Raw genomic sequence first — 18298 nt, forward strand, 5'->3', positions numbered from 1 at the left:
GGTCATCACCGGTACCCTGCACCGTTGTAGAACCTTTTGCAATAGGGAGCAGAGCTTCAGCCTTCTCTCCCCTGTCAGAAAAACTCTGTCCATGGTTGTGTTTATCTGCACCCCCAGGTGCACTAATCTCTGTGTGGGAACTAGATTGCTCTTCTCCACATTCACTACAAAATTGTGTCGCTGTAACATGGTCACGGCCCGCTGAGTGTCCTCCAGACACTGATGGTAGGACTGCGCCTTCACTAGAATGTTGTCCAGGTATGGAAACAGAGACGCCCCCTGCAGGTGCAGGTCCGCCACCAGTGTCACCAAAATCTTCGTGAAGACATGAGGTGATGATGTCAGGCCGAATGGTAGAGCCTGATATTGGAAGTACTTCCCCCCATATGAAAAACACATGGGAACATGCAAATAAGCCTCGGATAGATCCAAGGAAGCCAGGAAATCCTGTGGCTGAATGGCTAGTAACACCGATCGTAGAGTCTCCATCTTGAAGTGTCTCATTTTCACAAACTTGTTGAGTCATTTCAGATCCAGAATGGTTTTGAAGTCCCCATTTTTCTTTGGCATTAAAAAAATTATGGCGTAAACCCCAAGACCCTTCTGGGAGGTTGGGACTGACTCCATTGCCCCAATGTTGGATGGCAGATAACATTGCCCTGTGGGCGGCCCTGTCTCGCTTCCACAGAACCCAGCAAAAGCAACTGAAAGGAAGGGAGTGAAACTCGATGGCGTAGCCCTGTGTCACAGCCTCCAACGCCCATTGATCTTGTATAGACTGCCATCAGGTGTCTGCGAACTTTGAGAGTTGGCCCCCTATCTTCCCAGTCACATGCCGGATGGCATAGTCATTATGACCCTCCTTTTTTTGAGAGGGACTTGGAGCTCTGGTCGGACTTTGCGAAATAGTAGGACTTGGAGTCTCGCCCCTTCTGTTGCCACTTCCCTCTAAAGGAATGAAAGAAACCTGGTCTAGAAGGCTTCTTAGGTTCTCGAAAGGAAGCAAAGGGCTTCCTGTGCTTCGCCTCTTTACCTTTAGAAGGAAGGACCTTCTTTTTGTCTCTGTTCTCAATAAGATACCCATCTAGTTCCTCACCAAACAACAAGGCACCCATAAAGGGCACCGCTAACACCCGTGCCTGGGCCACAGCATCAACTTCCCAATTCCGAAGCCAAATATTACGTCTAGCCACCACGCCACAGGCCATGGCTCTAGCTGCTTGCTGCATGGTATTTAAGGAACCATCTGCCACAAAGGCAGCAGACAGGGTGATCTTCTTTAACTCATCCTTAAACAATGAGGTCGTCGTGGAAGCCTTAATGGCCCAGGCTGATGCCTCAAATTCCTTCCGCAAGGCCTGTTGTATTCTCCTATCACATGGGTCCTTAGGTAGGCCATCTATGTCCATAGGTAGGACCGAATTGGAGATAAGACTAGTTACGGGATCATCTACCACTGGCAGTTTTAGTCTCTTGGTGGCCTGTGGAATTAAGGAATAGAGTTTAGAGAACACCTGCTGGGTGGCCTTGGGCTTGGCCAGGCGCTCCCATTCTGCTTTAACCATGGCAAAAAAAGGCAGCTGGCAAAGAAACCCTCGTTTGCGAGCTACTCAGCTTAGGTATCATCTCTCCTGAGCCTGTGGGAAGGTCAGGATCCAACTCCTCCTTCTCTTTGGGAGTTGCCACAAAATTAAGGGTTTGTAGAACCTTGGGGAGTAGCCTAGAATAGTATTCGAGGGAAAAAACTTGGATTGGACTCCTCTTCTGAGAGTTCCCCTTTCTCCCTATCAGAAGGCTGGTCAGAACACTCAGACTCCTCTGCCGAACTAAGCAAGGGCAAGTCTAAACCCAGGCTAAGTCTGCGCTTAGGTTGCCTTTCAAAGAGGTCACTAGGACTGGGGTCTCTGTCTCTTTTCCTTCTTTCTTGTCTCTTCCGCAGGGCTGAAGAAGCAGAAGAGCTCAGCTGCTGCAAGAGGTCCTGCCCCAGTTCTTTTAGTATCTCTTTCTTAAGCCACTGAAGCAAGTTTGTTTTGGTGTCATCCCCAGAGAGGTCAGGATTCTGTGTCTCTTGTGCCTGCTGAGAGGCTGAGGCCCCAAGAAGAGAGACAGTTCAAACTCACTGGGGGAATTGCCTTTAGAACTAGTGCCATTTTGTTGCCTCCGTGCCTCACTGAAAACAAAAGTGAAAGTAGAAGGCAGTAAGAAATAAAGGTGGGAAGGGGCCCCAAGATGGAAGGCAGGTAATGTGCCTCCACCACACCCCCTGCTGGTCACCAAGGCCTCTCCTTCCCCCTCTCATTCTGGTGGCGCCTGTTCGCCCTCTGACTTAACAAAGTGCTCAGGGCTCTCGAACGTGAACAGGTCTCTCCCCGCTGCGATGCACTTAGCACAACACAGCTCCGGGCTCCACTTGGTTGGGCCTGTGCCGCGTTGGTCCCTAAGGCCTCCCCAGGGCTCCCAACAGCACCCCCGACTGTGAAGGATTCCTTCCTGCTGTGGTGTGACTTACTGTGCCGCAGTTTCCAGGTCCACTCGGCTCCTGTGCCGGTTTCCCCGCTCTGTTCCTACCATGTGAGTAAGGGAATGGAGCGTCACTGGGCTTTGCCGCCTCTGTTGACTGGGCCTACTCATGAATAGCCTGTGGCATCTCGCCCTTGTGCTGGTGTTGTTGGGGTTCAACCCCTATGCTCCCAGCTTCTTTGAATCTTCTCTGTCATCTGGATCAACGTGCTTTGCTTTAGCGCTCGAAAGAAAAGCCGTCCTGCTGCTTGCAGGGCCGGAACGAACTGACGAGGTTGGAAGGTATAGGCCACCCCACCCCCTGGATCAATTGGAAGACCCAACCCTGTGGTGAGGAGAAGGAGCCTATACCCAGTAGTTCGGACTGACCCACTGACCAGGCCACCGGAGAAAAGTCCAGAAACTTCAGTTGGTTCAAAATGTGGCAGCCAGACTACTGTCAGGGATTAATGAGAGAGATCACCTCATCCCTGTTCAGAAAAATCTACACTGGTTACCCACTTGTTTTCAGGCACAATTCAGTGCTAAGTTTTATACATAAGGCAGAGTACCTGATGGACCACCTCTTCCTGACCAGACTGCCAGTTAAAATTTGCTTCCCAGTCCCTGCTCTGTGCCCTCACCTTCAGAAGTGAAGCCAGTGATGCCTAGGAACAAGGCATTTTCTGTGGTGGTACCACTCTTGGAACACTCTTTCCCTTGAGGGTCACCTGATGCCTATCTTACTATTGTTTAGAAGCCAGTCCAAAGCATATCTTTTAATCCAAGTTTTAATTAGAGATTTTATGTTTCCAGCCTTTTAAATGGTCTGCTTCAGAGGCCTGTTTTATGAATAGTTTTGAGCTATTTATGTCCCTGGCCTGTTTTAATGACTTATTTCTTATATGTTGATGATTTATTATTTTTAACAGTAAGCTGATGATCCCTCAAGCAGCACTTTAAAGAGGAGGCATAAAAATCTCCTAAATAAATCAATAATTAAGGTGAATTATGCCTAAACAGATAGATAGCTGCCACAGGACACACACACACATACATTTATGTTCTTATAAGTATGTTCTTGGAAATGCATACTTAATATATTTGAAGACAGCTTTCATTCTTTCTAGTATACATTTTTAAAGATAGATGACCTCCAGGAAACTTGATATACTTGCAGGTTGGCCACTGGGCAAGCACAGGAATGGGTGGATAGCTTTACATGGGTGGATGTGTGGTGTCTTCTCTCTGCCTTCCAAGTAATTGTGGGTGGATTGCAAACTACTCATGCCCATACAGGTACAGTGAGAAAGAGTGGGAGGGAGAAGTATTACAGGGAGCCCTATGCCAAGATCTTTTCACAGACTGTGGTTCATCCTCTAGGCTGTAGACTGCACTATCATTTAGCCATATGTTTCATCCTCTAAGACTGGTAGGTTTTTAGAGCTCACTTACAGATTTTCAAAATAATTGTAATGACTGATGTTCCTATACACATCTTCAGATTTCCTTATAATTGAGATTAGATCTACAAACTAACAATATTTCAGATTAGGAAAACAGCATGAGGGGCAACGCTTACTTACAGAATTGTTGTGAGGATAAAACAGAGGAAAGGAGAATGATGTAAGCCACTTTTCATCCCCATTGGGGAGAAAGGTGAGATACAACTAAAGTAAATAAATGCATTTATTCCCTTTCCTCATGCCATGGTCCCAAGGTGACATCCCATTATAATTCCACATCTATTGGGTCCCCTTTGTCCACATGTTTGTTCACCCCTTCAAAGAACTGTAACAGGTTAGTGAGGCAAGATCTTCCCTTACCTGCCTGGTGCGAAGGTAGCGGAAATTACGCATGTAGTAGATAGACTGATAGACAGTGCTGGGGAGGAGCCTGTGGTTGTGGTGCATGTTGGCACCAACGATGTGGGGAAATGCAGTCATGAGGTCCTGGAGGAAAAATTTAGGCTGCTAGGTGGGAGACTTAAGGCCAGGACCTCCAAGGTAGCCTTCTCAGAAGTGCTACCTGTTCCACGTGCAGGGCAGGAGAGACAGGCACAAATTAGAAGTCTTAATGTGTGGATGAGACGATGGTGTAAGGAGGAAGGGTTTAAGTTTGTTAGGCACTGGGATGCTTTCTGGAACAAGCGGGAGCTGTACAAAAGAGACGGTCTCCACTTGTCCCCGGATGGAACCAGGCTGCTGGCGCTTAAAATCAAAAAGGTGGCAGAACAGTTTTTAAACTAAATCTTGGGGGGAAGCCGACAGGAGATTAAATGTCTCTGGTTCGGGAGGACTCATCTCAAAGAAATGAAGGGTTAGCTGCTATTTTTCTACCGGGTAACGGATCAGAGTTGTCCACTGTGATGGTGACAAACAGTATGGACTGTCGGCCAGAGCCTCGAGGCGGCAGGAGGAAGGTGGCGGGCCTAGCTTGCCTGGGAAATTACAGATGTTTGTATGCAAATGCTAGAAGTGTTCGAAGTAAAATTGGTGAATTGGAATGTTTAGTGTTGGGAGAAAACATAGACATTGTGGGAATTTCAGAAACTTGGTGGAATGAGGAGAATCAGTGGGACACGGTGATTCCTGGATATAAGTTATATCGGAAGGATAGGGAGGGAAGGGTTGGAGGTGGGATGGCTCTGTATGTCAGAGAGGATATACGGTCCAGTAAGACTGAGGTCAGAGAACTAGATTCCCTTCTAGAAATGCTTTGGGTTGAAATAGAGGGCCCAAAAGGAAATTTAACTATGGGAGTTTGTTATTGCCCACCAAATCAAACGAGAGAGGACGATTATAATATGATGGAAGGCTTAAAGATAGCGGCTAAACGTAAAAACTGTGTTGTAATAGGTAATTTTAACTACCGGCAGATTGATTGGGTCAATATGTGTTCTGGTCGAGAGAAAGAGATTGAGTTTCTTGATGCTCTCAATGACTGTGCTATGGAGCAGATGGTCTCTGAACCTACCAGGGGTGGGGCGATCCTGGATTTGGTCCTAAGTAATGCCCAAGACTTGGTGAGAGATGTAAAAGTGATTGCGCCGCTTGGGAGCAGTGACCATAATGTTATTGATTTCACTGTTTGTATAAATAGGAAGTTGCCCCAAAAGACCGCCACAACCATGTTTAACTTTAAAAGGGGTAAATTCTCTGAGATGAGGAGGCATGTGAGGAGGAAACTGAAAGAAAAGGTAAATACGGTCAAAACCCTTGGGGAAGCTTGGAGACTATTTAAAACTATAATCCTAGTAGCTCAGATAAAATACATACCACAAGTTAAGAAAGGCACAAACAGGTATAAGAAAAGGCCTGCATGGTTAACAAACAAAATAATGGAAGCTGTAAAAGGTAAGAAGGACTCCTTTAAGCGGTGGAAAACCAATCCAAGTGAGATTAATAAAAGGGAACACAGGCTGTGGCAAATCAAATGCAAGACTGTGATCAGGCAGGCAAAAAGGGACTATGAGGAGCATATTGCAAAAAACATAAAGGCCAACAATAAAAATTTCTTCAAATATATTACAAGCAAGAAGCCAGCCAGGGAGGCAGTGGGGCCCTTGGATGACCATGGGGTAAAAGGATTACTGAAGGATGATAGGGAAATATATATAGTGGTTTTACAACTACTGTGTGCAACCTTCATTCTTGCGTCACTAAGGATCACCCTCTTGGGCTCTAAGTGCATCGACATGAGGCTCTTTAGCTTGGAGAAACGTTGACTGCAGGGTGACATGATAGAGGTTTACAAGGTTATGCATGGGATGGAGAAAGTAGAGAAAGAAGTACTTTTCTCCCTTTCTCACAATACAAGAACTCGTGGGCATTCGATGAAATTGCTGAGCAGATAGGTTAAAACGGATAAAAGGAAGTACTTCTTCACCCAAAGGGTGATTAACATGTGGAATTCACTGCCACACGAGGTGGTGGCGGCCACAAGCATAGCCACCTTCAAGAGGGGTTTAGATAAAAATATGGAGCAGAGGTCCATCAGTGGCTATTAGCCACAGTGTGTGTGTGTGTGTATATAAAATTAAAAAAAAAATTATTTTTTTGGCCACTGTGTGACACGGAGTGTTGGACTGGATGGGCCGTTGGCCTGATCTAACATGGCTTCTCTTATGTTCTTAATTTTGAATTAATATATTGTTTCGAATGAATTATAGTTAAATTTATTTTTTTTTTCATTTATATTGTGTCATTGGTTCAATTCTGGGTTTATAATAGAGGTTTGTTATTTTTCCATGGTTTTTTTGTATTTCCAGTTCACCCTTTACTGTGATACTCTAGGATTACTCAACCTTGAGGTAGGGCCTGGGGATCTGGAATTGCAACTGATCTCCTGATTACAGAGATCAGTTCCCCTGGAGAAAATTGTGACTTTGGAGGGTGGAATCTATAAGGTTCCTCTCTTTCCCAAACCCCATCCTCCCCAGTCTCTACCCCAAAATCCCAAGGGATTTCCCAACTTGGAGTTGGCAACCCTGATCTCTCCCTAACTTCATTGACTCTGCATCCCATATCCAGCCAGGTATTGTCTAGTATGATTGGCAGTAGCAGCCATGAGAGGGTGGGAGGTGTAGAGGGTAGCGTTGCCAAGTCCTCTTCATCCCCCGACGGGGGACATCTGCACACTGAAATGACGTCACCCGGAAGTGACATCATCAAAATGGTGGTGCCTGTGCGGGGGCCGCTTTAAGCATTTCCAGGAAAACTCTATGGTTTTTCCTGGATGCTCTAGCAAATGGCCAGAGCATCCCAAATGGTTAGAGCATCCAGAAAAACCAAATGGCTAGAGCATAGTTTTCCCAGAATGCCTAGAGTGGCCCCGCATGGGCACCGCCACCTTGATGATGTCACTTCTGGGTGACATCATCACGCCAGCGCCACAGGGGAGGTTCCCCCTGCCGGGCCAATGTGGGCCGGCGGGTTGAGAATTTTCCGGGCAGGAGATTCCCCACCCAAACCGGGGGCTTGGCAGCCCTAGTAGAGGGCTACAGCTCAGTGGTAGAACATGTGCTTTGCTGGAAGTGTAATTAGATAAACTTTAGAGTCTAGTCTTAAGTGTCTTATTGGCCCCCACGAATTTTTATGAATCATTATGAAATCTGACTAATTTAAGGGAGGCTGACATTCATGTTTTTATTAGCTTGGAACACAAGAAGAGTTTCCCAGACAGCACCCCATTCACTTGCATGGTAAATCTATACCAGAGAAGAATCCCACCCTCCTCTCGTCCACCCCCTTCCCCACATTTGTACATTGTAATGAGGTTGAATGAAGTGATAAAAGGAAAAGAAAGCTGAAAGGAGAGAAAATTCATTCTGTGTCATCCCATCATCCTTCTTTTTTCTTTGATTTTTCACCATACATTCTGAGAACTGTAATTCCTAGAATGCCTGACATTTAGTAGCAGACATTCTGAGAACCACCTTCAAAGAATGGACTAGGAAGGCCCAGGAATGTGACATTTGTTCTTTTTTTCTCAAATGAATTCTGGATGTTGTGTTGAAAAATCTCTAAAAAGAAGTAGAAGAATAAGACAGACATGAGGTAGGGGGAGCTCTCCCATCTCTAGAAAAAAAAAATTGAGTCCAGTGGCACCTTTCTTTAAGAGCAACAAAGTTTTATTCAAAGTATAAGCTTTTGTGTGCACATATACTTTATATACAGTGAAACTGAAATTACCAGTCCATACATATAGGCAGAGGGTGAGCAGTAAATTAGCATACAGCATAATGAAGATGTTTAACAGATTCAAAGACCAAACAGGAATAACAAGTTTAGTTTACATGGTTATCATTTGTTTGGATTTAATTCCGGGGTGGGGAGGGGGGACATAGTGAAGGAAATAAATATGTCAAAATTTGAGACTGTTGGGCAGATGTATCCTTAATTAACTGACACCCAGGCTGGTACTAGAGTTTGCAGTAAACCCAGATGCCAATTTTGCTATCACATACACCCAGATAACACAGTCACTGGACCTAAAAATATCAGCTGCACCAGTGGTGTCAAATGTCCAGTCCTTGGGCCAGAACCAGGCCTGCCCAGGGTTTTAATCAAGTCTGCGGGGCTCTCTTCTCTCCACTACTCCCCCTCCTGTTCTCACCCTTTGGAACTCCAAGGCTGCTGAAGTTCCCTCCTATAGGAGCGCTGAAAAGTGAAACTGATCTTCACTCCATTGAAACACATTACAGCACAGACAAAGTTGCAAGAAAAACGTGGAATGCATTTTTTCATTAAGGTTTTTGGCACAGAGACATTAATGGAAAATATACTCTACATTTTCTTTGCAGTTTTGCTTCCTACTGCAACCAGTGAAGACCAGGCAGAAAGCTGAAGCTGTTGCTTCCTGGAGTTGTGTCCTTGCAAATAAAGGGTTGATGCTTTGAGCCACCTTGTCTCTGCTCAATGGACCTGAGAACTGGTGCCTAGTGAGTACTTTAACCTGGGAACCCTCGTACAAAGGGAGATATTACACTAGAGAGCCATTGCCAATCTGAGTAGACCTGGAGTGGGGGGGTGGGGAGCTTGCAATGTCATTTCATTGCTTTCCCAGGCTGAGAGCATTTTATATTTTTAGTTTCTGCTGTGATCCTTGTGCTTTTCTAGATGTTTTATTTTTAAAATTGCATTGCCAAATCCCACTATTCCCCCACCTTTCAATTTTAAACAAGCCAAGTTTCTTTATTCTGCTCTAAGGCTGCACCATTTAAAACAAAAAATTGCAAGTTTTAAGCATGTTTGCACTTTAAGTTAAAACATATCTTCAATTGTGTTTTTCTGTGTTCTTTATAAAGTTTATATCTCTGCTTCCTTACATTACATTACATTTTATGATACACATGGCTCAGCCCCACAAAGTCCCATTTGTGTCAGATCCATCCCTGCAAACAAATGAGTTTGACACCCCTGAGCTACACCATCTCAGGTTTATTCGCATGCTCATCTTCTAACATTGTATATGCCATTAAATGCCAATAATGCCCTTTGGTTCTCTACATAGGGAAAATAGGTCAAATCCTATGCCAAAAGATAAATGGACACAAATCTGACATCAAGAATCACAGGCTGAGAATCTTGTAGAACATTTCAACCTTCTAGGACATTCCATGGGTGACCACAAAAGAACTTTAGGAACATACTAGAAATGGCTGAATCTAGAAATGGCTGAATCAACCCTGGCAATCAATGGGGTGACAGATGTCGCAGCCAGAGCCCCATGGCGCAGAGTGGTAAAGCTGCAGTACTGCAGTCGGAGTCCTCTGCTCGCGACCTGAGTTCGATCCCAGCGAAAGCTGGTTCAGGTAGCCGGCTCTAGGTTGACTCAGCCTTCCATCCTTCCGAGGTCAGTAAAATGAGCACCCAGCTTGCTGGGGGAAGGTGACTGGGGAAGGCAATGGCAAAGCACCCTGTAAAAAGTCTTCTGTGAAAATGTTGTGAAAGCAATGTCATCCCAGAGTTGAAAACGACTGGTGCTTGCACAGGGGACTACCTTTACCTTTTAAAGTTATCACAACAATCAGAACAATGGAATCCCCAGGACTTAACAGGGATATTGGGTTATTTTCTCACTACATATGCTAACCTCATGACATCTGTAATCTCACCAATCCACCAGAAGGGCCCTATGTCCTCTTTATTTTTGTTTTATTTCTCATTTGAAATAATAGATTCATAAACTGTAATGTAACTTAATGAATAGTAAAATATAATGTAATTTGAAAGGGTAGATTGGAATGTATTTTTCTGGTCTGGGGACAGGAGAGATAACTCTACACAGCCAAACACTGCACTTCAAAGAAGAAGGTGTTTTAAAAAGTCGCTTCCATGCTTGAGAGGAGATGAATGGAACGTAATGGCAAGATCTCAGTTAATTAATTCTATAGTTAATTAATTCTACTGTTTTACAGGGCCTTCCTCCAGGCCTTTGGTTGAGGCAGTGGGCATCCAATCAAGTTGGCCTCACTTACTGCAACCCTTTTCTCCATCTCCAGTCTTAAGAAGTTGACCCAGTGGCTCCAGCTTGGGTTCATCGTATCTTAATCAATGGCTGCCTGTTTTAAATTTATGCTTTAACCATTTTAATTTATTGAATTATTTTGTTAATGTGTTGTATACTGTCTGATGTCATCTGCCCAGAGCCCCCTTGTGGAGAGGGCAGTATATAAACTGAAACAAATAAAATTACTCTCAACATTCCACAAATAAGGATACATCTGCCTATAAATCGCCAATTTTGACATATTTATTTCCTTCACTATATTTCCCCCCAGAATTTAACCCAAACAAATGGTAACCATGTAAACTAAGCTTGTTATTCCTGTTTGGTCTTTGAGTCTGTCAAACAACTTCATTATGCTGTATGCTAATTTACTGCACACCCTCTTCCTATATGTACGGACTGGTCATTTCCATTTCATTGTATCTGAAGAAGTGTGTGTACACACGAAAGCATATGCCTTGAATAAAATGTTATTGGTCTAAAGGTGCATCTAGACTCAAACTTTATTCTGTTGCTTCATACCACCATAGCTACCCATCTGACTCTATTTCCCATCTTTAGTTATTGCTTACATATGAACTCCCCTGTTGAGCAAGGATAGCCAGGGTCTGTTCCTGACAGCATCAATGTGTTTTTAATAACTAATGTATTGAAATATTTATACCCTGCCTTTCTCATTTTTAATAGTTCTCTGAGGCTGCTTTGCACACACAGAGTTCTTTGTCCAGGCCACACCACCTCCAGTTAAAAAGGTCTCAGGAAGACCTCTCTCCACCTGAGATGCGGACAGCTACTGCTGATCAGAGTAGATAATGCTAAGCAAACTAGACCACTGGTATGAGGTATTTTCCTACGTTTGCATGACTTCATATCAAATGCACAGTCTGCTTTTTTCAGGATTCTAATTGCTATGTTAAGTTCGGATGATAACTCCTGGGAATTCTTACAACCATTTAACATATCCAGCAAGCACACCCTCATTTTGTTACACGTCTGTCTTAAGGCATTTCCCTAAATAAGAAGATGGGAAATCCCCAAGACTGGCTTAGGTCCTCTTAAACAGTGTTTTGGAGAATGCTATTTTTATCAGTGTTTCATCAGTTAATAAGTAGTCAAAATTTATAAATACACTGGCCTTTCCTTATTTAAAAAAATATGTATAAACATTTGCAGAATTCAGGACTTCCATCAACAGCTACAAAACATACTCATGTATGCTAGATGATTGTCAAATAACTGATAATATCAAGCAAATATTTGGGTGATTAATTTAATTAGATTCATATCTCTATAAAATTTTACCTGCATACCAAGAACCAGAAATTCCTGATTATCTGCATACACCGGTCCTTCATCTGTTGAGTAGCACAAAGGTGAGGATAAGCTGCAAAGGCATTCACATCTTGTTGAAGTTCTAAAATTTCTTTTTCGAGTATGTTGAAAATATTCATTCTTCTGTACACATCTAGGAAAGCACATCGTTCCAAGTCAGTGGGTGTATGTGTTAGATGCAAGCCAGTTATATGTGTGCCCAGGACCTTACAGTTTTATGCTGAAATTTTGACCAATTTTCAACTTTAAAAAAATAAATAGAGAAAATTATTTAACAGTTAATATTACATATTTAAAAATTATTATATTCAAAAATAATCCATGCAAATTGTGGCAACATGCAGTTTGTGGATACATATGTACCAGGGAACATTTACGGCTACTAATAAAACTGCGTTAGCAATGTTTTTTTCTGTAAACAGCTCCTTGGAATCTCACAGAGAAGTAGGTAAGCAGAAGGTCGAGGTTATCCCTAGGTATATGACTAATTCTTTTGATCTGTTTTTTTAAAAAAATATCTGGATCAAAATTATTCTATCCTTTTTTCTTTCTTTCCATTGTGTGGGGACGTATATGCTTTGGTCAACTCCACAAGCTGTTCTGAGGTATCAACTTGTTCAAACTATTTTTTACTTGATTAGTTTTTCAAACCTAACAGAACAAAAAAATTGTCACTTATCATGAATTTCCATTCTCAGGGATTCTGGAGTGTAGGTCTTAACACATGAGAAGCACCACCTTTCATAACAGGCAGGGCCTTTTGCTGATGAAGCACTGAGGGGAAGGGTTTCCCAGGAACCACTCAGACAGAACCTTGAAAACCTCCACCCCTAATCTCCAATTCTATGCAAAACATGAACAAACAAACCTTCAACTGAAACATACCTCATTATGGGTGGAGAAAAGGAGAGCTTGAGCTGAATGAGGCAGACACAAAAGCCAACCACTGATTTCCCCTAAATTTAATCCAAAAATTCTCTGATGCTAATTATATAGCATCAGATGCTAATTGTATAGCAGAGTATGGTTAGCTTCTCTCACACTGGAATCCCTGACAATGAAAATCCATGGTAAACTGACAATTTTATTTCAACAGTGGGTTTGTCTCAGGGCCTTATTGACACATGGGGTTTTGAAAAGCAAGATATACCACACTGCTTTGATATGTCTGAAAAACAGTTCCCCACAGAGCTATCCCAAGCAGAGTTACACCCTTCTATGTCCATTGAAGTCCATGGGCTAAGAACTTTGCTTAGGATTATACTGCTGATCTGTCACAGGTTTCTGGAGTACCCTCCTTACCAAAACAGCACTGGCAAAAGACTACATGCAATGTTTGACAAATGGGTGAACAGCCTTCCAGGTTAGCACTCTTAAGAGACTGCATCCGATTTCCCACTAGCGTTGCTCCACCTCCGGGCTTCTTTTTTCCTCAGAGCAAGAGATAGATTTCCCACCAGTTGCTCTGTGGGTGCATTCTGAGCCACGGCAAAGACAGCATCTAAAAATGGCACGGGAACTGGAAGTTGCCGCAGCTCAAAATGCCCTCACGGAGCAACTGATGGGAAATTGATCACTTGAGCTGGGGGGAAACAGTAACCTGCAGGCGGAGCAACACTAGTGGGAAATCGGTCTGCATCATGATACTCTCCAGAGACACTTTCCTCTTTATTTGATAAGCTTGATAGAGGAGGAGGAGGAGATTGGATTTATACCCTGTCCTTCACTCAGAGTCAGACTCACTCTGCCTCTTTATCGCAGCAAACAAGATCCTCTAGAAACCAGTTTCTGTTTGCTGTGCGAAAAAGGCGAAGCTAGTTGCAGCCCCGGGGCAGATAGTGTGAAATCCAACAGAAGCCCCAGCTGAGAAGAGGAGCATGAGAGCGGCATAAGGCTAGTGGGAAATCAGTCTCAGAGCAGGTTACAATCTCCTCTCCCTTCCCCTCCCCACAACAGACACTCTATGAAGTAGGTGGGACTAAGAGAACTCTTTTGAGAACTGCTCTTGAAAGAACAGCTCTTTAAAGAACTGTGACTGACCAAGGTCACTCAGCAGGCGCAGACACACACGTCTGAAATCAATGAGCAGATTAATACTATTAAGAATGTGGTTTCCAGCCATTAGACCGAGAGTCAATCCCACATAGTTGAACCTAGGAACAGTAAGTGTGTTGATTAGTGACAACTCCCTGAGGAACCTACTAACATGCTAGGTTGGGCTACCCATTTATCCTCGTCACCTAAGATCCTTCAAAGTGCCACCACTTGTCTTCTTAAGGTGTTGGTGCTGAGCCTTTTACTGATTCCACTGAGTCCATCCTGAAGGAACTCCAAGAGCAACCACACCAAAATACCTTTGGAATCTACTTCCTTCTCTGTGCTTGATGCCATAAAAAATCTTCGAGTAAACTTATAAATCCTATTTGGTGGAAAGTTTGTGAGATGAGTCACTCTTGTCATGTCTTGCTTGTCCTTATAGACTGAAAACATTGTGGTGCCAAGTATCTTCAATGCCTCCTGGTGTAGAGTTTGAGATTTGGCTCCGCTCTGGCAACTGAAACATCCCTTGACAGACGTGTTGCTTATTAAAATCAACAAGCACTTGCCCTGAACCAGATTCTGAAAGGAATGGAATGCCAGCTGGATTGCTCTAAACACTAACCAATCTATGCTTTTCTTGGTCTTGCTGATGTTCAGATACCATGTCCTGCTGTGTTCTGGAAGTAGGCAGCCTACCTCTGGAGGCTGGCATATGTTTTAGCAATGTACCATGGAGGATCTCTTAAGAGATCCTATATTTAAGTGGTTTTTTAATCAGCTATATCTTCATGCTTGGTTGCTGCACAATATGCTCTTCATAGGGAAGCAGAAGTTTCTGCAGTGGTATGATTTGCTGTCTGGTGTGAGGAAATCTAGACATATGAATTGATTCTTCTCCAGTGGTTCTACGGTAGGACAGTCATGGCACATGGGAAGTACATCCTGTTGGTCTTTTGCTGATGAAATGCAAAATGCTTCTAAACAAAGCAGGCCTGATCATTTGCATTTTATTTTCAGACCTGCAAGCATGTATTGCTCATTATTCTCACTGTCCCAACCTTGAAAAGACAGTTTATGAATAAATGGCTGCATGTTCAGAATAAATCCAAAACAAACAGAACACAGTGTGAAACAAGTAGTCCTTATGAAAGTGTCATTCTGTGTCCCAAGGTGTCATGTATAATTCCTTCATAGGCAATGAATTAGATGATTTAATACAGTAATATGAGGTTCACATAACTGTGCTTGTACAAGGTAATCATACCTTACTATTCCGTAATCTCTCAGATATGAGTTGCAGTGAAACTATCTTATATTTCCTGGAAAATACATTGGTAAGAATCTTACAAAACAATATTTTTAAATTTAAGATAAATAGAATAAAGGATGACATGTATGCTTTTCTAAATTTCTAATTTCACTGACATACACTGGGGATAGTATCACTGCGATTCGTTAAGCAGCCTGTTTTAAAGTAAAGATCTTTTAAAGGTAACATTGAGTGATTTTTGGCTGAGATACAATGTTTTCACTTGATTTCCCCTGGAATAAATATATTTCTGAAGTCTCTTATTAGCTATCCGAGACTGATTATTAGATAATAATCATATCAATAAAATTTTGTAGCTTAGTGGAATTAATGTGTTGCTTTGAAACAGTCAAAAAGACACTTGGTTTCCATGTGCCTGTTCTAAAAGTAATGCTCTCCCATGAGTGAGATCAAACATTCCACAGCCCCCCCAAATAGAAGGCTATCTGGAACTTTGCTCATGCTTGGCTCTGATCCTTCTTCTTCTTCATCATCATCATCATCATCATCATCATCATCACCATCACTGGGATATGCATTTCAGCTTGAGGATACAAAGTCTTTTACCTTCTGAGATCATGATGCAGGACAAGATTCTCAGTGCAGTAAAGAAGCTGACCAAGTATTTCTTCATTCTAATGCAACTCCTGGACATGTTGGTTCTCCCTACATACTTAGATTTACAGTCTGCACCACTCCAAAAGTGCAGTATAAACTTGTAGTTTATGGTACACTTCAATTTCTTACCCATTTACAAAACTAATAATAGCTAAAACAAAACAAAATTGATTTCTCACTTCAAACAAGTTATTTTATTGTATGCTAGTATATTTTGCATAAAGTGTCAGCATTTAAAATGCAGATTCCTGATACCTTTGCCATTTTGTCATCGAAGTTTCATCAAAATGCAAATCTCTTTTCTCTCTGGACAGATTATGACTCAGTCTGATCCCTAAAGGTATTCTTAGGATCTAATCAACAAATGAAGTGAATGCTCCATCCTGACCCCCCAGGCTTTGCAGTCCCCGCCAGCATAGAGGACTCTAATGTTGTGTTAGCAATACTCATCATGCAAAATATTCTTAAACACAAGTGTCCTCTGGTCTCCTTACCCTCTTTAAAATTCTACTTGTCTACATCACTCTTCGCTGAGAAGGAATAATCAGATCTGTTACTCTCAAAATGCAGTGATCTGAAATTACTGTAACCCATTAAAAAGATAAGCATGTATATAAACTGAAAAGATTTAAGTGCTCAGTCAGTACAGAAGAAGGCTGGATTGGACCAGAATGTTGAACAGATACCTGTACTGGATGGGAAAGGCCATACTGCATTGGGCAGCAGCAAAATCTACAATGTAGGACAAGGGAACTCACGAAGCTAAAGGGTGTTTTCTGTGCAAGTGTTGCTGTAATTCTTCAGTAGTCCAAACTGCTGCTCTACATGCAGGATCAGTCCTGAAATCAGAACATATTTGAGGTGTAAAACAGCCTGATACATTACCTTCACACATTACTATGTTAGCTTTTCTCTGTGAAAGAATCTACCTAACATGCCACACTGTTCTAAAATGGTAAAAATTGCAACATTTAAGGAATGCCAAACTGGTGTCAGAGCAGAAGCCACCAGGCCAGTCATAAAAAGGCTCAACTCAGTTCTTTTTCAACTCTGAAGGAGTCCAATGGCACCTTTAAGACCAAAAAGATTTATTCCAACATAAACTTCCATGAGTCAGAGCTCACGTCATCAGATGTTTGAATGAGCAATGCTGTCTTTAATAATATGAGGAAGGGGTGAAAGTGAGCATTTTTTGTGGGGTATCTTGCCCCCACTCCATCAAGATAGGGAGAAGATCCATCCCAGTGCCAAAATTGCCCCCAAGCCATGATGGATGTGTAACAAACAAAAGACCAAAATGCAACCTGTAACAACCAAAAGCAAAGGAGGGGTAGGTAGGAGAGCTGGATTGAAAAAGTTCCAAGTGGGCAGCCGTGTTGGTCTGAAACAGTTGAACAAAGCAGGAATCAAGTTACACCTTTAAGATCAACCAATATTTATTTAGAATGTAAGCTTTCGTGTACTCTTAAGCACACTTCATCAGACGAGGAATCCAGCACAGTGAGCAAAGCCATACATGGCTGAGCAGAGCCATACATAGCTGGTAGGCAGTGGCCCAGAATGCAACATGGTACAGATTTAAGAACCAATGACAGTGAAGTAAAATTACCTGGTAGGCAGTGATTTAGAGTGTAAAATGGTACAATGACAGAATAGTAAAATTAAAAAATCGAGCAAACCTTTGATCTGAGTAGCATGAGCATGCGAAAGCAACAAAACAGTAGTATGTCAAAATGTGAGATTGTCTGTCAATGACAATGGGAGATGGGTTCAATATATGTAATGGGATAAGCAACCAAAGTCCCTGTTTGAGTGTGTCAATACAGTATTTCTCTTTTAGCTGTATTGACACACTCAAACAGGGACTTTGGTTGCTTATCCCATTACATATATTGAACCCATCTCCCATTGTCATTGACAGACAATCTCACATTTTGACATACTACTGTTTTGTTGCTTTCGCATGCTCATGCTACTCAGATCAAAGGTTTGCTCGATTTTTTAATTTTGCTGCATACTGTTGTTTTGTTGCTTTCGCATGCTTATGCTACTCAAATCTGTACCATGTTGCATTCTGGGCCACTGCCTACCTGCTATGTATGGCTCTGCTCAGCTATGTATGGCTTTGCTCACTGTGCTGGATTCCTCGTCTGATGAAGTGTGCTTAAGAGCACAAGAAAGCTTACGTTCTAAATAAAAATTGGTAGATCTTAAAGGTGCACTTGACTCCTGCTTTGTTGGATTGAAAAAGGTCAGTCATGGCAACAGCCCCATTATATAGAGGCAGGGTGGATCTAATGAGGGGCAGCCTGGATCCCTGGAGTCCCACCCCAGACCCAACCAACCCTGTGCAAGGATTGGCTGATGTGAGACCAAGCTCAACCCTATTTATTTCAACCATGCAGCTGGTCTCTGTACAGTAAAGCATGCTTTTCTCCAATGTGCCCTCAAATTGCAAATCCACCCCCCACACACACACAATTTAGT

The 18298-nt window shown here is 42.7% G+C and overlaps 1 protein-coding gene across 1 annotated transcript in view; it reads right to left on the reverse strand.

Moving 5' to 3' along the window:
- Nucleotides 1–1720: 1720 nt before the first annotated feature.
- The window catches only part of LOC132572011 (uncharacterized), a 61722-nt gene continuing 45144 nt past the window's right edge, over nucleotides 1721–18298 (reverse strand). Inside the window, exons 12-14 of the mRNA XM_060238803.1 lie at nucleotides 11815–11896; nucleotides 2510–2564; nucleotides 1721–2085 (exon numbers count right to left, since the gene is read on the reverse strand). Of these exons, the coding sequence (XP_060094786.1) occupies nucleotides 1721–2085; nucleotides 2510–2564; nucleotides 11815–11896 (502 nt within the window). The remainder of the gene's footprint in view (nucleotides 2086–2509; nucleotides 2565–11814; nucleotides 11897–18298) is intronic.

Source organism: Heteronotia binoei, chromosome 5 (assembly GCF_032191835.1).
Source record: "Heteronotia binoei isolate CCM8104 ecotype False Entrance Well chromosome 5, APGP_CSIRO_Hbin_v1, whole genome shotgun sequence".
Taxonomy (NCBI): Eukaryota; Metazoa; Chordata; class Lepidosauria; order Squamata; family Gekkonidae; genus Heteronotia; species Heteronotia binoei.